Source organism: Aquarana catesbeiana, linkage group LG02 (assembly GCF_042186555.1).
Source record: "Aquarana catesbeiana isolate 2022-GZ linkage group LG02, ASM4218655v1, whole genome shotgun sequence".
NCBI lineage: Eukaryota > Metazoa > Chordata > Amphibia > Anura > Ranidae > Aquarana > Aquarana catesbeiana.
In genome coordinates this window covers 220,820,879-220,845,988 of record NC_133325.1, presented here as the reverse complement: position 1 = coordinate 220,845,988, position 25,110 = coordinate 220,820,879, and the positions used below count along the sequence as shown (strand labels likewise).

The 25,110-nt window shown below is 41.7% G+C and overlaps 1 protein-coding gene across 1 annotated transcript in view; it reads right to left on the bottom strand.

Annotated features, from left to right (window-relative positions):
• TDRD3 (tudor domain containing 3) overlaps window positions 1–25,110 on the bottom strand; it is a 467,037-nt gene that overhangs the window by 202,282 nt on the left and 239,645 nt on the right. The window contains exon 4 of the mRNA XM_073614239.1: window positions 20,638–20,798. Coding sequence (XP_073470340.1) covers window positions 20,638–20,798 — 161 coding nt within the window. The remainder of the gene's footprint in view (window positions 1–20,637; window positions 20,799–25,110) is intronic.

Below are 25,110 nucleotides of genomic sequence, written 5' to 3'. Positions count from 1 at the left end.
GATGCCTATTTATGAGGAATTAAAATAGAAATAATGGATTTCACACTATTTTGAACATTTTATTACCACGCTAACAAAACCTGTGCTATGTATAAAAGACATATCAATGAGCCAGGGGACAGTAGGGCATGGCAAAGTGGAGTAGAGAATATGGTAAAGGGCCAAAGCACAGTAAACACAAGGTGTATTGGAAATGAACAAGCAACAGGGAGCCAGGCAACAGTAATTTAGAACTGTCAGGGGAAATACGAGAACACAGAGAGGGGCTTGAGCTCAATAAAGAGGAGGTGCCAGGAAAGAACACAGTATGGTCCAGAGTACAATAAGGCAGGGTTCCTGAAGTAAAGAACAAACAGGGCAGGTTACAAGAGGGACCAGAGTGTTGTAAGCAAGGGGAAAAAAAAGGTTAGGAAAGGGTATCATGAGTGCAGAGGGAACACTGTAGGAAACTGGAGAACAATAAAGAAAGGGTGCCAAAACACAGGAGGGAAGATAGCAAGAAGTTGTAAAACAATAAGACCCCTTTCACACTGAGGCTCTTTACAGGCACTAGAGCACTAAAAATAGCGCCTGTAACGCGCCGCCTCTGTCACTCCAATGTGAAAGCCTGAGGGCTTTCACACTGAAGCGGTGCGCTGGCAGGACGTCCAAAAAAGTCCTGCAAGCAGCTTCTTTGAGGCGTTTTAGAAGCAGTGTATACGCCGCTTCTAAAGTGCCCCTGCCCAATGAAATCAATGGGCAGCGCCGGCATAGCGCCGCTGCAGCAGTTCTTTGCCGGCACTTTTAATCCTTTTCAGCTGCTAGTGGCCGAAAAGCGCCGCAAAAAAGATGGTAAATCACCGCTATAAATAGCGGCGCTCTACCGTCGATGCCCCCCCCCCAATGCCCCAGTGTGAAAGGGCTCTTAGGATGGGGAGCCGAAAAGGAGCAGAGAAGTTAGAATGGATTTGAAGGACAGTAACAAAGGCATGTGAAAGGAAAGGAGGAAATACAGGGGAGGGCAGGGGTACAGTAAAATAGGTGTGTGAAGGAAGATGAGAAACGCAACAGGAGGCGAGAAAATAGTAAGGGGAGGCAGGCAGACTATTCAGGTATGGAACAAGGGGTGTTAAGGGGAAACAGACAACACAACATAGGGCCAGAGGCCAGAACAATGAAGAGAGGCCAGAGAAGTAAAAAAAAAAAAAAAAAAAGCACAGTGGGGGCTGAAGCACTAAAAAGGTTTGTCAGAGTTCCACTCACAAACATGTATAGAAATGTAGTTAGGGAGCACATTCAAGAATAATGATGAAGGTGCTAAATATTACAAACTGAAAGCGAAACGTGAGGCAATACAGTAAGTGAACTGCTAATACAATGCCAGAAACATTACAAAATGTATTTAGGTCAGAAGTTCCACTGATTTTACCATTATCAGTTTTATGTAAACTACTAAAGCCAGATTGAACAGACATTTCATTATGCAACAGAGAAGAATTGCAATTGCATACTCTTTTAAACTTGTACAGTGTATGCTTTCTGGGGACTATATATATATATATATATATATATATATATATATATATATATATATATATATATATATATATCCTCTTGATGTTTGGTAAATATTTTCAAAGCCTTTTAGGGTCATACAAAACCCAAGAATGCTGTCAACTATAGGGATCTAATTAGCAGGGCAGCCATATGCCCAAGACAAAAGGGCACAATAAGAGTATCAGGCAGGTTGTGTGACCTCAGTAAAATGTAAAAAACGTGTCTATCTCAGGTATATTGAATTAAAAGTTGCTAGGAGCTTTTGACATTATGCAGGCTTTAGAAGAGAACCAGAATGCAACGCGTTTCGAAGCATGCGCTGTACCACATGGGGGCATCCACGTTCCCTTCTCAAGCAAATAACACCACGTCAGGAAGGAATTTGGCCAACTTCTTCCTCCATTCCACCTGGCGGTACCAGCAGCTCCCACAGCCTGCTACAACTGGCATTATGGACCTACACTTATTGATGTGCCTGTTACATATTTATTGTAAGTAGTCATGTTATGGGGTCTACTAAAATACAAAGTCTTACTGCACTTAGAGGCGCTTCTCTGCTTTTGTTTTTGTCTGTGTATATTCAGAGTCTGCTAAACTCCACCAAGAAGCCTGCCCTAGTGCCTTTGGACACTTTTGGATTTATCATGGACTTATATCTTATAACTACTATGCTTGCATATTGGGTATTATGACCAAGCCTCTGCGCCTATAACCTCCTTTTCAGTGAAATAGATGCCAATATCTTCCACCAACTAAGGAAAATAGGACCACCAGGATGTGTCCACCTCAATGTGCACTAAATTTCCTTGAATAATGAAGGGGGAACTGCTGCGCCCACGTGATATGTTAAGCAGCCAACACCACCAATTTGACAAATTGTGTAGATAAATATAAAAAGAAAAAAGTGTAGCGCTAAATTGTGCTAATGGACATTAATGTAAACATTAATATAAACCTTAGTGTAAGACACCCGTGTATACATCTATCACATTAATGTGGGCATCAATGTGAACCTCAGTAAAAAACACACGTGTATACATCTATATTCGGTCTTGCTGGAATAATTAAGTGAAATGTAATAACACCATAAAAACAAAGATCTGGTGAAATAAGTTATCTATTATAACAAGCTCTGTGTGAAACACCAATGTGTACATCTGTACTAGGACCTGCTACTCATGCAAGCCTGGTATAATTACTAACAGTCACCAAATATATAAAACTTTAGTGGTCTGAAGATTATTGCAATAACCCACTATAAATTAAATATTACAAACTGTATGTATGTAATCAAAAAATCCCAAAAGCTTCCACCAAAAACCATGTGCAAAACAAAATTGAGGTGGAATTGGAAAACAAGTCTCTGGGGTATAGACCAGTTCATTCAATCAAAGGGATGTATCCTGGAGCAAGGATATGCACCTCGCAGTGGTATCCAAACGTGTTCCCAGTAGACTTTTCAAACATTCAATAAGGCAGGAAATAATATAAAATGCCCTTACCGGACGTGGTGGACTCACAGGCCGTTGGCGGTGAGTCGTATAGGCTTGCACCGTTTTAACGGTAGAGTTAGAGCTGCTCTCGGTCTGTAGTGGAGAGTCTTGGATGGATCCCCGATCACGGGTGGCACCTTGGGTTCCTCTTCTGATGATCACTCCATCTCATTCAGATGAGATTAAGGAAAAGGGAAACACAAAAAGGCTCCACATAGCGTAAAATCCGGGTAACCAGGAAATTTTATTGCACTGATTCCAAATTGCCAATAAAAAATCAGGTTTTGTTCATATGAACAAAATGGTAATTTTAAGCGCAGTAATCAGATAGCTGTGGTAGGGTCACACACCCCATCCAAGACTCTCCACTACAGACCGAGAGCAGCTCTAACTCTACCGTTAAAACGGTGCAAGCCTATACGACTCACCGCCAACGGCCTGTGAGTCCACCACGTCCGGTAAGGGCATTTTATATTATTTCCTGCCTTATTGAATGTTTGAAAAGTCTACTGGGAACACGTTTGGATACCACTGCGAGGTGCATATCCTTGCTCCAGGATACATCCCTTTGATTGAATGAACTGGTCTATACCCCAGAGACTTGTTTTCCAATTCCACCTCAATTTTGTTTTGCACATGGTTTTTGGTGGAAGCTTTTGGGATTTTTTGATTACATACATACAGTTTGTAATATTTAATTTATAGTGGGTTATTGCAATAATCTTCAGACCACTAAATTTCCTTACCTGATGTATATGACCACCTATATAAAAATGGTCATATAGTTCTCTAATATTTACAGCCACTCCACGGACCACCACATGCGTCATATTGCAGACACTCCAACAGATGCCAAAGAGGGAAACTCATATAGTGTAGTATGGTTAAAATAATACATTTATTTAACCGCTTCAATACAGGGCACTTATACACCTTCCTGCCCAGACCAATTTTCAGCTTTCAGCGCTGTCGCAGTTTGAATGACAATTGCGCGGTCATGCTACACTGTACCCAAACTAAATTTTATCATTTTGTTCCTACAAATAGAGATTTCTTTTGGTGGTATTTGATCACCTCTGTGGTTATTTTTTGCTAAACAATAAAAAAAAAAAAAAAAAGTTTTGCTTTTGTTTCTGTTAAAAAAAATTTGTAAACAAGTTATCTCTTTCACTGATGGGCACTGATACGGCGGCACCGATGAGATGGCACCAATGAGCGGGCACTGGTAGGCGGCACTGATGGGCATTGATAGGCGGCACTGATGGGCACTCATGGGTGGCACTAGTTGGCACTGATAGGCGGCACTGTTAGGTGGCACTGCTGGGCACTGATACGTGGCACCGATATGAGGCACTGATAGGCATCCCTGGTGGCACTGGCAGTGGTAGGCATTGGAGTGGGCACTGATGGGCAGCTGCCTGGGCACAGATTGGCAGATTTCCCTGGGGGTCTAGGGGGCATACCTGGTGGTCCAGTGTGGTGGCCATCCTGGTGGTCCTGGGCGGCTTCCCTGGCGGTAATCAGCACAGACCCCCCCTGTCAGGAGAGCAGCCGATCGGCTCTCCTCTACTCGCGTCTGTCAGACGCGAGTGAGGAAAAGCCGATCACCGGCTCTTCCTATTTACATCGTGATCAGCCGTGATTGGACGCGGAAAAGACACTCCACAACAACGATTGCCGCGATGATCACGACATATGACGTCCGGTCAGGATATTAAAACCACTTTGCCGCCATCATTTTGCTATATGGCGGGCGGCAAGTGGTTAAAATTTAAAAATGTGCACTCACATTAATAGAAACGGAAAAATCAGCATCACATTGTGAAAACTGCATTCATATAGTTCCGCTTTTGGAGCCTGCATGCATGCATGATGACGTCACTTTGGCTGGCCCCACCTGATGTGTTTTGTCATAGCAGCTGTCATCAGGGGGAGTGGCCAAAAGGAGGCATCACGCAGCATCCATACATACTACTACTGGGAGGTGGAGAGATTAAAGCTCCTCACCCAAATCACTAAGTGGCCCTTACAAAAAGGCAGCATCATGTGATTAAATCACATGACAAAAAAAAACACTTAATACTTAAAAGGACAACGCCCTCTTCTGTTAAAGTATAACTAAAGGCAAAACGTATTTTTTTGGTTTTGGATAGCGTGGAGAGGGATTAGAACACCTGTCAGTTTTTGTATTGCAGTCTGTGCCCACGTTAAAGAGATTCACCCTCTCCATTTGTCTGAGGAACTCGTGCATCGCTGGACCGAGAGGGGGCTCAGGTAAGTATTAGGGGGACTGTTACACACAGAAGGTTTTTTTATCCTAATGCATAGAATGCATTAAGACAAGATGCAAAAAAAACCTTCTGCCTTTACAACCACTTTAATAGTTTGTTATCCGGTTAGTACTTTTTTTTTTTTTTTTTTACATCTGCGACAATGACAAATATCATTGTATATTAAATTGTTTAATTGTTTATTTTCATGAGTATTTCAGCTATGTGTATAATAGTGTGGTGGCATCTACTAAACATGTAGCATCTGATAATATTAATTCCAAAAAGTAGCCTAATATCCATTATCACTTACCATCTGATATTTGTTTATCTTTATTTCTATGTATGTGTAGATGTATATGTGTATTTTTGGAAGCATATATACGTACACATATGCACATATATGTTATCCATGATGTTCTATGATTGTTAGACTCATGATTTTATCAATCACGATTATACTGTATTTACATTGTATTTATTGTATGTTTTGTTGTAGTCCTGATGAAGGAGGAGTCGCTTTAACCCCTTATACCAGGGGCGTCCAAACTTTTTTCGAAGAGGGCCAGATTTGATGAAGTGACATTGCGTGAGGGACGACCATTTTGCCTGATATTCCTTGAACCATTGAAATTTGGTCTAAGTGTGTTCGGAGCACTAATACACTGCCCAACAAGAATTCTCCTACCTTTGTGGCTATGTGTGGTGAAGAGATGAGTTTGGGCGTGTTATTTGGATATACCGTATTTAATCGGCGTATAACACACACCTTCACTTTAAGAGGGAAGTTTCAGGAAAAAACTTTCATTTTAAAAAAAGAACTCTGAAGCAAAATAAGGGTCAGTGCCCATCTGCAGCCCCACCACTGCCATGAATGCAGCAGCCCCACCATTGCCATGAATGCACCAGCCCCACCACTGCCATGAATGCAGCAGCCCCACCATTGCCATGAATGCACCAGCCCCACCATTGCCATGAATGCAGCAGCCCCACCATTGCCATGAATGCAGCAGCCCCACCATTGCCATGAATGCAGCAGCCCCACCATTGCCATGAATGCAGCAGCCCCACCATTGCCATGAATGCAGCAGCCCCACCATTACCATGAATGCAGACTCACCATTGCCATCACTGCTGCCTGATCCATGTCCATCTGCAGCCTCGGAGGGGACAGGGAGAGGGGCGGGATGAGCGCCAACAGATTACATACAGGAGAAACTTCTGTTTTCTAGGCGGCCTCCTTAATACAAAGTCCCGCCTCCTTTGATGGACAGAACAGTCGTCCAATGGCAGTGCAGGAGACAGGACTTCCTACTACAGAGGCTGCTGCGTAAACGGGAAATACTCCTGTATGTATGGCACTCGTTCCGCCCCCTTCCTGTCCCCTCCGAGGCAGCCAGAATATATATATGTTTTGTGGCCCCGGTGCTCGGAGATTCCTTGGGGGCCACAAAAGATATACATGTCCAAATTACCAGGCGGGCCGTTCTAAACCGGAATGCGGGCCGCAATTGGCCCACAGGCCGGACTTTGGACATGCTTGCCTTATACACATGGTTGTTTTTAGTACAATACTAATGAATGAATTTGGACTCTTATCATTTCATCTGCCGTTCCTTATTTTTATGAATGTTTTCTTCTGGTAAACTGCTGGGGTACCCACTGGAGGGCAGCCTTGTCTGTTGTGAGGAGCATAACCTGAGCCAGTGGACTCTTTAAAAGTTTTTTGCCCTCTCACTAATTTGTATGAACTTGCATCAAAGTCCCAGCGCCTCTTGGATGCTTTTTTCTTCACTGCTTATACAGCGACTGCTAAGCATCTCTTGACTCATTGTTGGCCCACGTTTGCCATTTCAATTTGTACCATTCTCTGCACAACCGCCATCTTGTGCACTCTGCAATAGCAAAGTCTAATTCTAATTTTGTAGTAATATTAGTAGCAGTACTAGTAGGAGAATACAAATTTTGCAGAATTAAAATTGTTTTGTTTAAAACCAAAAGTTATCTTTAGAGAGAGGAACAGAGCAGCGCCAGTCTAAGTGTAGCAGTGATCAAACGAGCTTAAATAAAAAGTGATACACTCAGATTCCTGACTAAAAAAGCATGCATGCTCTGAAAGCGTGCACGGATCCAACCTCTTCCTTTTTTCGGATGATGCTGTGACAGCTTCCTCCTGCGCCTCCTCGTCCACCCCGGGACTCATGACACCGCCGGGTTGATGACCACACGCCCAGCAGCTGTACTCATGAATCAGGAATACATCCAGCAAGGCTGATATTGCTGATGTGCCTTTATTATTTTCATTTAAGTGAGTGTATTACTTTTTTATTAAAGCTCATTTGATCACTGCTACACTTAGACTGGCGCTGCTCTGTTCCTCTCTCTCCATGTATACACAGATTCATCTTCTGCTCTTTAGGCGGGCTGCCTACTAAGTTATTGCCATGGCGAAACCCTCTCTCTGGGTGCACTAGATTATTTAATAAGGACTCTTCATTACTCCCCCTGGTTAACTGTCCCCATAATCATTATGTGACCTGTGCCATTTTTTCCCCCTTAGGTGCACCCTTGCCCTAACAGTAGTGTTCCTCAGGCTCTAAATATTCCCCTCCTAAGTTCACCTTTAAGAGCATGTTACACCCATATTTAGGGCGTAATATGTACTGTGCTCCTATGAAGTAACTTCCTCCTGCCAGCGCTCCCTGCTTTGTGAAAGGGAGCTGGGGATCTTCTCCCTACACACACTGTCTCAATTTGAAAACAGCACGGCTCTGCAGGACTTCGCCCACATGCCCACATCATTCATTCACAGTTTCCTGTGAATGAATTAGACAACAGTTACCATCAGCCATTGCAGCTGACGGCCTGAAGTTCTAAATGAACTGCGAGGATACTGGTGATCTTCCTGCAATTCAGTAACTGCCTGCCATAGTGGAGGTACAGGTAGACAGCTTACTGAGAGTCTGAGGATCCAGGCATTGAACCCGCAATCTGCTGATCTGGTAATCGGCTGTGTCCAGCGGACACAGTGGGTCACAGATCCTGGTGCTGAGTGCTCTAGAGAGTGCTGATGAATAGGTGATGCATGTGGACTTCTCTGGCTGTTTATGTACAATGGCCGGACGTGCAGTGGTTAACTAAACAGGTGAACCAGTTTCAGGTCTAGCTGCACAGAATGAAAACAGAAACTGGTGCACTCTGCCCAGAGGGAAAACAGCCAACTTCCACATAGAAAACTGCAGCAGGTCCCTGCCAGGTGCGATTTGGTCATAATCCTACCTCCCTAAAACAAGAGGAAGGGGGTGACGGTAGAGAGATTGGAGCATGTAGACATGGGAGAACAGAGAAATGATCATTCCTAATTAACGCAAGGGCTTGCATCACTCTTTGTTAATTCCTCTCATGGTGTTTAGTCATATGATATGATGTTTTCCTGCAGGGTGAAGCCTCCTTGAAAGAATGGATTTTCCTGAAGTTCAATAAAAAAAAAAAAACAAAAAAAAAACAGTATTTATTTATTTTTTGTAATATTAGATACAAAAAAAGTGCCTCAAGATCTTGAATAATCAATTTTGCTTACCATACTGAATGGCAGGTCTGCTTTAAAGAAAAAAACATTGACTGCTATTAAACAGGTACAAATATAAAGTTTCGTAACCATGCTTTTAATGCAGGCATATTAAATACTGGCTAAAAGCCTAGACTGTTTGATACAAAGCCATATCTGGGACAGACTTGTAGAAGAATTACATAAAGCATATGTACTTTAAAAAAAATTGTCCTTGAAAACAACAATAATATGCATAATTCATCATATTCACAAAGGTTTTAAAAACCACACATATCTTGTAATCAGATACAAGAAGCCAAAAGTGGCTGAGGAAAATCGTTTATTACATGGTCATCAGAATGTTAATGCATGACTTGACCCAGCTAATGATATTTTCTTTACCAGTGATCATCACACAAATAGGCTCATGCTGCAAAAGCATGCATTGCTATTACCCTATCTGTAAATCAGTTAGTACATACAGATGCAAGGGGCGCCAAAAAGGTTTGCATGGTGCAGTACATACCAATACGTTATTAAAAGTCACTGTGTGAAAGCTGTGTAAGCCCTTAAACCCATGACTTATATGGTATAGACATTTAACTTTGTTCAAAGTTGGCACTCAAGCACACACTGCACTCCATAATGCAATGCAGTCACTTCAAAATCTTATGGAAAGGTGCATACTCTACATTACAGGGGGCATGTCTGAACTTTAACTTGGGCTAAATGAATATTTTCACTGTGCTCAGGTTTAGGGGCTTCCAGGGAATTCAGTAAGCAACAGCAGCTTGTGCCATTCACCAACCCATTATGAACAGTTTCACTTTCAGGTAAAATTCGGGCTCCAGTCTGATGAGAAAAACAATACAAATTATTACCCAATAAACCCAAGATGTCTGCCATGGTCTATTATCACTTTGGGTAGGCATGAATAGGCGTATTTCTCAAAAAGTGCAGGAAAAGAACACTATCTAGTATTTACAGTAGTGGTCAAAGGGTAGCATTATGAATAAAACGGAGTATAATAATTCATACTTCATCCTTTTTTTCCTTCATCTTGAAGGAATACATGCACTATTCTGCTTATCACCACTTGAAGTATGTTCGTTCAGACTTAAAAAAAAAAAAAAAAAAAAATGTATATTTTCAAATGTACTTTTAGAATTTGATCATAAACTCTGACAAGACTCACAGTTTTTACAAGTCTGTCAGAAATATGCTGAAGAAATATTGTAATACCCATCTAAAAAATGGTTGAACTCTGGCTTCTTGCAAATAAAAGGCTGGCATTGGCAGCCAGGCAGATTAAATAGGTTTTGCATATTTGGGATACATCATATTTCTATCCAAAAGATCCGATACATGCAATCTATAGTTAGTAAATCTAAGTTGCCTCTAGCAGTTGGAAAGGTTCTATAAGATTGATGTTGCCAGAAAAATCTCAGCCATATACATAATCTATTATCCTCAAAGGGCATGGAGTCATTTCAATTACTACAATTTAATTATGATGCCCCAGAGTCAAAATACTTTTGGTGTCTCCATCTTAAACAATTTATTTCTGCTCTAGCTCAACTCTTCAAGGCAAAGACTTAATTTGTTCAGTAGAAAATCCTTACTTGGTAAATTTCCTCTGCAATTATAAAAGTAGTTTGTAGCACTCCAGATCTGATTCACAACATGTCTGGTGCAAAATTAGATATGCTAGGCTAAGGCAACAACTACTTAGTTAAGACAAATTCTAAAAGGTCTTCAGAAGTTGACTGGAAACAGAACAAATTATATTACCAAAACTTCCACACACACATCAGTGTAAAAGCAAGTGGTGGGCTTTTACTTGTGTTAGAACGTCTCTATCTAAGACTATGAGAATAAAAAGCTCATCAAAATGGACCCTAAATGAGATTAAATAAATTATAAATAAAATATATATAATTTTTTTCCAAACAGATCTACAGCAATAAATATTAGATGACTATTCCTTAACTTGCAGGTTCCATCTGATTTAGGTAACAGAGCTATATTGTCCCTTGATAGTATAAAGTGGAATATCTAATGGCATTGGCTACAGAGATTTGGATTTGGGTCCCAGTTTATAAGCTGGATACAGCTTCTTTATGCTGCACCAGTAGCACGGGTTCAGGTGAAGGGACATATTTCGGCACCCTTTTCATTACGAGGAACAAGACAGGGATGTCCACCATCACCCCTCCTTTTTGATTTGGCCTTTGAACCCTTAGCAGCTGCTATTTGTCAGTCGCCAAACATTATTGGGTTCCGCAGATCTTTAGGAGAGGACAAGATTGCCTTATATGCTGATGATGCGCTTCTATTCTTGGGAGTTACTTCATACTCCCTAGTAGCAGTGATGTCTATAATTAGTACATATGGTTCCTTTTCAGGGTTTACAATAAATTGGGACAAGTCAGTTATTTTACCAATAGACCCACTTGTAAATAACATGCCAAGTTTGGCATTCCAAATAGCTGTAGTCTCTACATTTAAGTATCTAGGCATTCAAGTTACATCACAAATGGCTGAGCATGTAGAGAGAAATCTAGATCCATTGCTTAAGCACCTTTAACAGATGGGAAAAATATGGAGTAAATTGCCTTTAACGGTAGTTGGTAGAGCCAAATTTGATAAAGATGGTTTAAATGCCACAATTGTATGTCCTACATAATTGTCCTGTATGGTTGCCCCAGAGATTTTTTCGACAGGTGGAAACCATTCTTAAAGATCTTTTCTGGAGGTATAAACACCACCAAATTAGACTGGGAGTTTTGCAGCTGCCCAAGGATGGAGGTGGTCTAGCTGTCCCCAATGCCAGATTGTACTACTTGGCATCACAACGTCAACATTTAAATGGCTGGAATGTTATGATTCTGAGGACCCTATACAACAAATTATATTTTCTGAATTTCCGGTGGAGCCACTGGTGCAGTTAATAGTAGCTCATTATTTTTACAGCAAACGTTGCTTCCCTACATTTCAATTAATTCACAAAGTCTGGACTACTGTCCAACAACTTACTTCCCATGAGGGATATACCCAATGAATGCCCATATGGAATAATCTACAATTACCAGGAGGTAGTGAAACTTAAAAACTTTGACTCATGGAAAAGGGCTGGTATTGTCATTCTTCAGGAGAGGTGAACTGCCTCCTGGTGCCGTGGAGCCCCGGGAGGAAGTGGGAGCCGAATGCCTCTAAAAAGAGGTTATCCGCCCCCAAAAAAATGACATGACAAATGTGGCATGTCAGGGGATCACCATTTTTGGGTGGAACTCCGTTTTAAGCAACAATGCGCGTATAATTTTGAAGTGCATGGTTTACCTGGGATCTTTTTTTTTTTTTTTTTTTTTTACTTTTTTATGTTCAGTGGGCATGTTTTGTATGTATTAGTCTTATTGTAAAAATGTTCTCAATAAAAAAAGTATTGGATTTAAAAAAAAAAAATTAAATGATACATATATATACACACACACACACACACACACACACATTATATATATATATATATATATATATATATATATATACACACACATACATATATGCTATTTTGGCATAAAATGGTTTCCCCTTTCACTAAAAAAGCAGGAAAACGAAAACCTCAAAACTAAAACAGCATTGACCAGCTGTTTTCAAAGAGCCATAAGGTAGCTAAACAAGTTACAGCTATTTTGCTTTTTTTGGTGATGCAAATCCTGAAGAAATCACTGAATTTATTAGGCTTCATGTACACAAACATAACATCTAACATCGCACCAGTGTGAATCCAGCCTAAAGGCATATATATTAATAAGTAATCGTTCTAAAACTTTTATATAGTTTTCTTAAATTATGTTATACCCAATCCCGTCTTTATTATTGCTTTGCAAAATTTAAATACAGCATACGTCTTACGAGGATTAACAGCCACCATCAGAGACCCCAGAACATGCTTATTTGTCCACCGCCAGTCTATAGCACTTAGCAGGGGCAACCAACAGTTTGGCACACAGATATTGTTTTATAGTGGTCAATTTATACAAGTTCTTTCTTCCGGTTGAACAGCGCCAAGGTAATAAACACGCACTCTATTATGATGCAGGAAGAACACACTTTTCAAAGATGATTTTCTGGTAACCACACAATACTGCAAAGGTATCAATTACCTAATGCATTTATATCCTTATTTATATAACGCTTACAATGGATGTGGCACTTAAAATAATTGAATTGAAGATTGGGAGGGAAAAAGATTTACAGGGCTTTGTAAGTGTATTAGAAAAGGGAGTCACATTTGTAAGTGAATACCTGCCCTTTGAGCTCTATGCATTTTATGCGGTGACTTAGGTAAAAAGCTAATATAATAATGGGAAAGAAAATGCATAAAATAAAGATGCTGAATACCTAAAAATTGCCTGGAAATTTTAGCAGGAAAGAAAAGAAAGTGCCTCCACCAATTTTTTACAATAACATAGATGAAACAAAAACAAAAGCAGATTTGTCCATGTCCAAACTTTATTTTCAATCATCCTGGATCTTTAGTTGCATGTTTATTTTCTTCGAATGGTGCCACACATGTATGTCATGCATGTGTGAATGTGTTCAATCCTATTATGTTCTACATCAGTGGTCTCCAAACTACAGCCCTTTGCTCGTCTTTATCCGGCCCTTGAGGCATAACTCCTGCCACTGACACCAACAATGGAGCACTATTCCTCTCACTGACACCAACTATTTCTCCCACTAATACTAAAGATTGGGCATTGTTTACTCCCCCTGGGCGCAGTCCGCCTCCCCTAAAGCTTGAAGGACTGTAAACTCACCGTTTCTTTAGAAAGTTTGGAGACCCCTGAACTACATTATAATTGATACTACAATCATTTTTTCTGCAAAAAAAAAAAAAAAGTTTGATGCATCGTGTACACATCCAACAAATTTTCCAATCTGCCCTTCTGTGTCCAAACTTAAAAAAAATAAATGAATAAAAATGGAAGTGTTTAAAAATTGTGCACATCTCTTGATTTTCTTACCTATAAGACTGATCAAATTATCAAACTAAAACACGTGTGGTTATTTTACTAGACACTTCGTTAATGATTTTACCATTTCATACGATTAGTCTGATGAAAGAATCACATCTTTTACACATCAACTGCACTACATGGGCAGTTTGATCAATAAACAATTGTTTTCACTAAGAAACGATCTATCGTAGCAAAAAATCTAATAGAATTCTTTGTTATCATTAGGTGGGCGGACGGCATCATGAGGTTGATTTAGGTGAAAGCATGTAAACTGGCTATACACATCACAATTTGATTTTCCAAGTTCCATTACATGTACCAATAATAAGTGAGGACCTACACACACCAACCAACACATTTAAAATCACATACTTACTTTTAATCTTAATATTCAAAGCTGATTGCATATTGTATCTGTAATACACCTTTTGCTTTAATCCATACTGATAAACACACAAAAATGTGCAATCAGAGAATGTAACAGCTCATGAGTATAAGCTGTTCTCACCTATGGAAGCAAGGTAGTCAGAAAATGACACATTCTGATGTGTCTCTAATGAAAATTGGGACCTCACAATCAGTTCACATTTGCATGGCCAATAAATCTACACCACATCTAGGCTAGAATGATTCTTGAGCTACGGGCAATCATGACCATATAAAAAGGAGATCATAAGATATACTGTAGTTCAGCATCCATTTTATAGCCAAGTAGATCAAGTAATTGGACTTTAAAGAGAAGTAAGGCCAAATCTCTTTTGGCTCTACATTTACTGTGGGTCACTCCCATGACCAGTATTCAGTAAGCAGTGGGCTAAAGCTCTGGAGCTCTGAGCCAGCCACTAACTCCCTCTGTACAGCCCAGCACTCCAGAGAGCGCTGGAGTGACAGTGCTCACTGAAGACTGTGAACTAAGCAATCAGCAGTCTTTGGGCGCTTAGTTCTCAGTCTTAGAGGAAGCGGGGGACAGATGCAACATCGGACCAATGCTGCATCCACCTAGGTGAGTATAAAGTATTTTTTTAAATTCCCAAATTCTCTTTTAATGGTTATTTTTTTTTTGCTTTATTTATGCTTGGTAGTTTCAGGTACTTGGCTCATTAATAGTTGCTCATCCATTGGAAGCAAGATAGGTATCAATTTACCTGCTGAAAAAAAACATATTTTAGATGTCTTTAGTGTCCTAGTAGTACACTTCATCCAACCTGAAGTCAGATTTGAAATGAGCAACAACTAGGAACTCCAGGTGATGTGCACATTGCTCCCTATTTTATTTGGGTATATCTACTTTTTGCCATATTCTCTTTGAGCTGTAGACTTCCAATAAGAACATATAGCCCCTGTCCAGGCGGGGTTTGTTTTCTAGCAGAGTGACTGGATGGCTGATGGATGATATTTAAGAATCTAACTTCCATAGTCTATAGAGGACCCTCTGTTATTGTCATAATTTGGTGATGGCTGCGGAAAGCAGACATAGCTTAACGCCAGGGCTGTGACAAAAACAATCCTTGCAGTGCCCCCAAACCACACACACACAGTAAGGGGTGCTTATTATGTCTAGGGGTGCACAGATAAGGAGAAATACCTACCTTACCCCTGGTAAATAGCCTTGCATTGGACATGATGACGATTAGCCCACAGACCAGACTTTCTGGGAGGGCATGTAAGCACCAGAGCCAGTGTGGGGGCACATTCACAGAGCTTAGCTTTAACAAGTAAAAGCTGATCTAAGTAAGCTTTATCTAAGTAAACAGTTTAGCTTAATAGAGTAGGTTTATAGGGCAAGGAGGGGATGTAACTGATGTTCAGAGTAAGGCTCAAAACTGCTTTAAAATGATTTAATGTCTATCTGCTAAGAGTTTGTGAGCATCATACCAACTTAAAAGATGTAAGCAAATGCAGAAGATCCATAAATGCTCTGTGTGAGGTTCTTATCTACATGCCCCAGCCTCACTAACCTGGTGGCCTTGAAGTGTAATTATGCGAGATTATTCCTGCAGTCTCTAAAAAACTGGCACCTTTAGAAAGCAGAAGCTTAGAACTCATTAATCAAAATCGCTTTTCAACAGATAGCTAGCAATTATTTTAGATCAGCGTTAAATAGTAGAAACCTTTGTCAATATTCCAAATGCATGATGATTTACTAAGTGTTTACTTTGTATTTCTAAATAATACTCATATCTCCAAGGTCAACATCAAAAATAGGATGTGTGAGGGTTCTAATAAAAGGAAGAATTACTTTACGTTAAATATTATTACTGTAGATAAACGCTGTAAAAGCCATTTTGTGATTAAAATTTATAAAAATAATCTTTAAACTGCTAAAATGAAAAATGTGTTTTTTTTTTACACCTATGACAGCTTTGATGGCCTTCTGTACACTCCAGGTTTAAAAAACCTATAAAAAAAAAAAAAAACACATTTTCTGTATGTCTGACTGGCATACTGCTATATGGCCTGAAGTCTGGTCAGAGTCTAAATTTAAACAATAGGCAGCTCCTGCAACTGAATATTCATCTTTACTGAGACAGTGAAATAATGGAACATATCTTAGGCCTCATGCACACTAAAGCTGATAAACTGACGTTTTTGGGAGTTTTGGCGTTTTTTACAGCGCCTCCCCTCTATGCTATCCCATGTGTCCATATACACATGGACATTTATTGACGTTTATCAGCAGGGGAGTTTATGGGCTGTTGTCTGAACTCCCTAAAATCCCTTTCAAGAGCAGTTCTTCTGACCACAAAAGATGCTGAACGCTGAAAAACGTGCATAAACATGTTTAAAAAATGCTATTAAAAGCGCGTTTTTAAAGCAGCGTTTTCCTCCCAGCAATCCGACGTCCAGAAAGACTTTTTTGAACGTCCTGTGAGCCCTTGGAGTCCAAGGGCTCATGCACACTGCAGCTCAAAGGAGCGGTTCCTACAGGCTTTTGAGCTCTTATTTTTTCTGCCTGAAAACTCCTTTCCATGTTAGCCAATGTGTCCATGCACACTATGGCTTTTTCAGGCAGTTTCAGGCATATGCTACTACAAGCAAACAAAAACCCCACCAAACTCGTATTTTTTTTTTTAGAGTAAGGCCTCATACACACGGACGTTTTTACAGCAACGTTTTTGAGCTTTTTTTGCAGCTTAAAAATGCCACTCCATGTTATTCAATGGCCTCATACACACCATAGCGTTTCTAAGCTATAACAGGAATTTGCGTTTTTAAGCTACAAAAAAAAAAAAAAAAACAGGACCAACGCGTTCTGAGGCTCCAGCGCTAGAGCTATTTTGACACTGACGCAGAAAAACGATAAAAAAAAAAAAAACAGGAAATTCCTTTCTGTAATTACCCAAAAGCCTTGTGCACACCCGAGGTACTGTGGGAAAGAGAAAGAGGAGGAACAAAACATGGCCAGCTCTGTATCACAGCCAGCTCTAATTACAGCTGTGGAGGCCCATCCCGAGCTCTAATTACAGCTGTGGAGGCCCATCCCGCACCCACAGCATGGGGACCACATAATAAAAAATCAAGTGTGGATGGAGTTCAGCTCACCGCTCACCCGGGCGTGGGAAGCATCTCACATGGTGAACAAAAAGAAACAAGTCAGTCTATGTTCATGGCATGCACAAGCTGTTTGTTCTGTAATGAAAATGTAGAATGCATAACCCTTATTAATCTCTTCCTTTCCACTTTTCTCTTCTTGTCCACTAAAGGCAAAGTCCTTTAGTGTCGGTGGAAATTCCTCCACGATCGTGTGAGGAGGGAACACGCGGAAGAGGAAAAGGTCCGGAGCGGCCGCACCCAAAAAGAAGCCGCACGTTTATCACCAGAACCTGGCCTTCGAACCTGGCAAGCACCGATTAACAGCACCATAGTGTACGGTTTTTATTGTCTTCTTTTTACATCATGTAATTCCCCCTGTGCATTTCTTTGCAGGTGATATGAATTTTCTATGTATAATGACACCTAGCTATCTAAATTCTATTCTTTGTTGGACGATATCCAGTATTGCCGTGAGGAGGCAGGGGATGAGCCGTCAGTGGACAGACCCACCACCAGTGCCACGGACAGCTCAGCCCACGCATTTCCCCGTGACAGCAGTGTTGGAAGCCACGTACGCCGAGAAGACAACGCATGAGGTAACTGTCCACCTGTTATGACTGTCTGCCTGTCTATCTATCTATCTACTTACATGTAAATCTATATATTTTTTCTTTTGCAGGAATCCTGCAGCAGCCAACAACACGGGGAGGTGCATGGTCCTAGAGGTGCTGTGGCCCTGGGCGTGGGCGTAGGCATGGGGCGAGTTTAGTGCAGAGGCTGAGGACAGGGTGCTTGCACTGCTGCACGAAGTGCGGCAGGAGAGGCGCAGTGTTGATGCTTTCTTCAACCCAAGCAACAAGCGAGCCTGCTTCTGCCGCCACATGTACAACATTCTGGAGGACATCGGGGAAGACCTGGAGATTCAGTGTATGGATCGACTGAACACCATCTGTTTGCAGTACAGACAGGCAAAATATAGTGGTGTGCCGCCTCCACCTTTAATCGATCCATACACAGTTTCTCAGGATCCCCTAATGGCTCCCGGGACCTCAGCAGTGCAAGCAACCCCCCTCTCTGTATCAGCCCCTCCTCTCTGCCAGCCACCACCCACCATGACCCAGACCCCATTATACCCCCACACTTTTATGAAGAATGTGCACCGCCATCTGCCCATCATTATATGCATGGGCGCCAGCCCCATTCCTCCCCCCATCTCCAATCCCCACATCCCCAAAGTGACCAGGCATCCCACATATCACCAGTTGTGATTTTATATACCATAAATAAAAAATTTTTTGATTAACAAATTTCGTCTGATTGTTTTCATTTTTTTTATAGGATGCACAACAGCACTCATTTTCACTCTGCCTGAGACAAACGTATGCTAAACCCAAATAGGGCTAGCATGCATTTGCCTTAGGCAGATGAAATGGACCGATTTTCACTCTGCTTGGGACAAACGAATGCTAAGCCCGATCAGGGCTAGCATGCGTTTGCCTCACGCATAATGGAATGGACTCGTGGAACAAAAGAAGAAACATGGACAAAAAAGTGAAATCTCACCAAAAGGAAAGATCAAGGGAAAGGGAGGGTGAGGAAGGGTTAGAACTTTTCACAATGTTTGTAATCTTGTTCATACCTTCCTCCATTTCTCAATAGGTGCTACAGAAACAAGAAGGTAAAATCTCCTCAATGGTATTAAACACAGAAATAAAAACTTGATGAAAATGTTTGAACTCCTTCTAACTGTATACAAAATGAAAAAAAATGTCTTGAGATGGGTTTTAATTGTAAGGATATGTGAAACAAGATCCAACCCAATCTTTTAAAATTAGACAAAAATGTATAAAACAGTGGTTGGACAAAAAAAAAGTAAATCTAAAAGATTTCAGATGAACGTGCATTTGGCAGTTAAATATTCACCATGACATTGTATATAACCTATTTATTGTGTGTGTGCAAATATCTTACAATGAAAGTGTTACTAAATCCAGGACCCTGCATTCACTATATCTGGTCTCCCACAGAATATGGAAATGCAATTATTTTAGCAAATATAAACTGCTAAATACCCTTTCTCAACAGCAGTATGTCGCAGTCTTGTGACTTATCAGTGTCTGGTTAAAAGTTGTAGGAGGAATTTTCATTCTACTCTCACTGTCCTATGAGGCTGCAGGACCCTTGACCCTGTGCCTGGACAGTGCTGATTGGTCCTGTGCTGTTCACATGTACCATCCCAAAAAAAAGGAAAACAAATTTATAGCAATACACACCAAACTGAGCATGTGCAACTTGCCCCAAGGCTCTGTACTATCAGGAGATAGACTGTGGACAGTGGAAGAATCAGAGTAAACAGGATTAAACAGCTTTTTTACACAGTGTGGAGGATTAACCCCTTAGGTTCCACAGTGAGTATAACAAGCATGCTTTACTTCATATACAGACTGATTTTACTTTTGTGGGTTTAGTAACACTTTAAGACATTAAAAAAATGAACTATTACAAAAACATTACAATTTGTATAGCCTGCTTAAAATATTCCATGAAAAGAATACTTAATAAAGCATAATCTTGCTTTAGCAATATTGGCAAATGTTTAGAAAAGTATGAGTATGAATGTCATAGTGGCCAAACTGCTGAGGACCAATCTTCCCTTCATTTATTATATGTGTTTTCGTATTGTTTGTGCCCACATTTACCTTTCAACCAGTTTCATTATGAAACAGGGAAATGACATACACAGAGCAATTACACATATATACAAGGTTAATCAAGTAGAAGGCAAGATTTAAATTAAAAAGCAAACATGAAACATTTGCACTTTCATTGTAAATAACTCTTAAATATCAAATTGCGATGCACTAAAAAAAGCCACAGATCTAATATTACACCAGAATATTGGCAGGCTTGCCCATGAGAAGTCTTTGGGTCAAGTGAGCACTATGTTCTTAATATGCTGTGTCATTGACTCAGAAAAAAATGTCATTCTTTCTGTATTGGTTGTACAATATTCATTAGATTTACAAAACAATAGAAATATCACTTTTAAAATGAGCCATAACATACAAGATAAGGAGAAAGCCTGTAAAAGCTGATAACTACAGGTCAGCTCCGCAGGTTAAGTAACACAAGCCAATGAATGATTAAACGAGGTTTGTGCTAGGCCATGTTTTTACCATTTACTTTCCACTAAGCAACCACACAAACTATTCTCCTGCAAGAAAACCTCTTACCTGACTTTTGACATATAATTAAACTCTATGGCTGTGCAGGCCGTATGGCCATCGGTCATCTGTAAACGAAGCATTCTGGGTGCTCCTTGAGACTCTTCATTGTCTTTTGGTGCAGACACATTGCGGATTTTCTGAATTTGTAAAACACACGGGCCATCTATCTGGAAGAAGTAAGGGAAGGTGATCAGAAAGCAAATACACATAGAAATATATATTTGTGAGCACCTGTGTCCCCATATTTGGTAAATAAACACAGTACGCTAAAATGCCTAAAGGGTAACTCCAGACAAAATGTGACATAAACATTTGAAATATAAGGAAGGGAAAAAAAAACACCTTGAACCTTCTGAAAAATGTATAGTGCAATAAACGAATGCAGCCATCCCTACCATATTACACATCATTAACCTCCCTGATGGTATTACCGAGTGTGGCTCATTGTTAAATTTCAGCACCATTAGCGGTAACCCCGAGCCACACTCGGGATTACATCTCAGGATCCTGGTGCGGTATACTTACCTTGTCCCCAGTATCCTGCGCACGGGGGCGGAGCCTGGCAGCAAATTCAAAAAAAGTCAAAATCATAACACATACAGTACTGTAATCTTACAGATTACAGTACTGTATGAAATTATTTCACTTTTGTCCCCAGTGCTTTGGCCCATGCCCTGCATGCAGTTTTATATTATATATACTGTTCTTTCTGCCTTGAGATTGTCCATAGCAACCAAAAAGTGTCCCTTTACGTCAAAAGTGGCTTTAGACCGGCTAGAAAACAGCAATAGTAAATTAGAACACTTGCAGAATTGAGCGATAGTGAATCGTGGGGAAATTTATTTTATTATATATTTTTGTTAATTATTTATATTTATTATATTATAATTTATGATTTTGCGTTTCAAACTTCATCATACCCGGGATATCTACTAGACTTTTTGTGGACAGATATAAGTGTGTTTATTGCTAAGAATTACGGACCTACAATATAAAACGCCAAATTTCTATGCAAAATAATTGTACCGCTTTGAGATGCAAAAATCTGAAACAATCATACCACCAGGGAGGTTAAGAGACTGAAAATTATTTTCAATGCTTGGCAATCTGCACTCACAACAGGCTTCAGCCTTGGACGCTGTGTTTGGAGGAGGGAGGGTGCAGCTGGGGTTGAAGCCTCTCATTCTATGCCTATTTCAGTGTTTTCTGACACTGCATTAAAATGGTCAGTGGGGTCCTGCAGATTACATAGGGACTGCAGACTGCTTTCCAGTGCAGTCTGCAGTGCACTGCTGTCAGTTTCACAGCTGGTCAACTCCATGTATCAAAAGCAATGACACTGGCTCCCGACACATATAGCATTGGCTGTAAAAACGAGTCCCAGCAGTCCTAAGAAACAGTCAGACAGTGGCGGCTGGTGGGTTTATTTTAGGGGGGCGGCAAACAACCCCCTCCCCCCCGGGGGGGCAGCACTTAAACAGCACACCCGCCCGCCATTTGCCAGTCTGTCTGGCACTTATCCCTTCTAGGTGGCAGACTGCGGGTAAGGCAGTGGTTGAGGGGCGGCGAGCTGTGGGTCAGGCAGAAGGTGAGGGGCAGCGAGCTCTGGGTCAGGCAGGTACTCCTGTAATCTCTCCTAGATCTCTTCCGCTGTGCGTCTCTTCTCTCCTCCTGTTAGGTGCCCAATAGGATTGCCTGTCCTTTCAGCCAATTGGGTGATGGGTCTCAGACCGGCTTCCTGATTGGCCGGAAGGAGGATCAGTGTGGAGAGAACGAATATTCATTCGCTATCATCACACAACTGGGTGGGCTTCAGCCGCAGTGCTCTACGCCCGGAGCTCACCCTTTTTTGTAGCCTATTAAAGCCTCTGGCTCTAATCACATGCTTCAAAAAAAAAAACAAACACGCCTGCCACTGGAATCCATGAGCCCGGCATCCCTGTATATAGATCAGGGGGCCGGACGCACAGATGGGGGGGGGGGGGGGGGGGGCGTCCGTGCACCCATAATGGATGGGTCACCACTGGGAGGGAAATGAGTACAATTATATGGGTCTGATAATGTAGAGACTATCACTTTAAGAATTGGTAATGCACTTTTTTACTTTCCCTAGGCGTTTTTTGTTTTGTTTCAATTCCTGGGAACTTAAAACAGTTGGATATGTGACGACACAAACTACTGATAAGAACCCAGAAAGCTGCTCAAAATGACTTCCTTATCCTTATCAAAACCAGTCTGAACCCACCAAATACAGCTGAAATCTCTTTTTTTGCCAGTGACATGATGTATACATCCATTTAACTGTTCCCTTGCTACTAAGAAGATATGGACATTGATTGGACTAAACTATACGGTCACACCTATAGCACGCCCAGACCTTATGCATATTCATAAAGTATATATTGTTAAACTTGATGTTGGTAAGTCAGAGACATTTCCTTCTTCATTTGGCCTGGTAGAGCTGAATATCGGTGTGTGTTGTGTCTTTCCACTGCAGTGTATGAATAAAGCACCTAATTATATTCTTTTACAAAGATCTGGATCTACTATCTCATCTGAATGTCTTGTTTAGAGACTCCCTAACAATATTTAACAGGAGAGACATTCTAATAGTGTAACATGTAGGGTTAAGCTGTCAGCTTAGCAAAGCTCTGGAACTTCCTGAAGTGCTGAAACTTTCGCACCTTCCTTGCTTCCTCTTCAGTGAAAAAGGCTATCATAGCGATAGGTCAAAAGGGGGCGGCATCGGTGGTAAAATGGCGCTAGGGTTGTCCCGATACCACTTTTTTAGGACCGAGTACAAGTACCGATACTTTTTTTCAAGTACTCGCCGATACCGATTACCGATACTTTTTTTAAAATGTCACGTGACAGTGTTTTGTTTGTTTTTTTTTTTTTTAACAATGCTTTCTTTTTTGTTGGGGGCGGGGGGTGTAAACGGTGTCTGTTTTTTTTTTGTTTAAATTTTTATTATTTTTTACAATAATATTTTTTTATTATTATTTATTGCAATATGTGTTTTTTTTTTTTTTTTTTTAATCAGCCCTGTTGGGGGCTTTGGTGAGATATCAGAGGTCTTAACAGACCCCTGATATCTCCCCCTTGAGACAGAGAAAGAGACCGAGGATAGAGATTCCCCAGTCCCTTTCTCTGCAGCCTCAGCTGCACTGAGAATGGATGGAGAGAAGACAGCGGCTCCTCTCCATTCATAAACTGAGACATCGTAATCACAGGAGATTACAATGTTTCAGTTATGTGAATGGACAGTCAGCTGACTCTGTCCATTCAAACAGCGGAAAGGAACAGCAGAACGGAGTGGACAGAGGAAGAGAGAGGGACAGCGGTACGGCGGGACAGAGGAACGGAGGGGGACAGCGGAGGGGGACAGCGGAACGAAGAGGGACAGCGGAGAGGGACAGAGGAAGAGAGAGGGACAGAAGAACGGCGGGACAGAGGAACGGAGGGGGACAGAGGAACGGAGGGGGACAGAGGAACGAAGAGGGACAGAGGAACGGAGGGGGACAGAGGAACGAAGAGGGACAGAGGAACGGAGGGGGACAGAGGAACGAAGAGGGACAGAGGAACGAAGAGGGACAGAGGAACGAAGAGGGACAGCGGAGGGGGACAGAGGAACGAAGAGGGACAGCGGAGGGGGACAGAGGAACGAAGAGGGACAGCGGAGGGGGACAGAGGAACGAAGAGGGACAGCGGAGGGGGACAGAGGAACGAAGAGGGACAGCGGAGGGGGACAGAGGAACGAAGAGGGACAGCGGAGGGGGACAGAGGAACGAAGAGGAACAGCGGAGGGGGACAGAGGAACGAAGAGGGACAGCGGAGGGGGACAGAGGAACGAAGAGGGACAGCGGAGGGGGACAGAGGAACGAAGAGGGACAGCGGAGGGGGACAGAGGAACGAAGAGGGACAGCGGAGGGGGACAGAGGAACGAAGAGGGACAGCGGAGGGGGACAGAGGAATGAAGAGGGACAGCGGAGGGGGACAGAGGAACGAAGAGGGACAGCGGAGGGGGACAGAGGAATGGAGGGGGCATGGAGGATGCGGTGAATGTCACTAAGCAGCTGAAAGCCGTAGGGGGAGAAGCTTGTAACTTCCCCACATGCCAATCACTGCTGACAGTTTAGGTATCGGGGGAAGCATCAGGAGCATTTGCCCGAGTACAAGTACTTGGGCAAATGCTCGGTATCGGGACAACCCTAAATGGCGCTATTTTTAGTGCCACTTTTAGCGGCGGTATTCGGCCACTAGCGGGGGCAGTTTTACCCTCCTGCTAGCGGCCAAGGGTTAAAACCACCGCAAAATGCTGCTGCAGCAGCGCTATGCCGGCGGTATAGCCGTGCTGCCTCATTGATTTCAATGGGCTGGAGCGGTGAAGGAGCAGTGTATACACCGCTCCTTCACCGCTCCAAATATGCTGCTAGCAAGACTTTTTTTTTACCGTTTTTAACCCTCAGGGCTTTCACA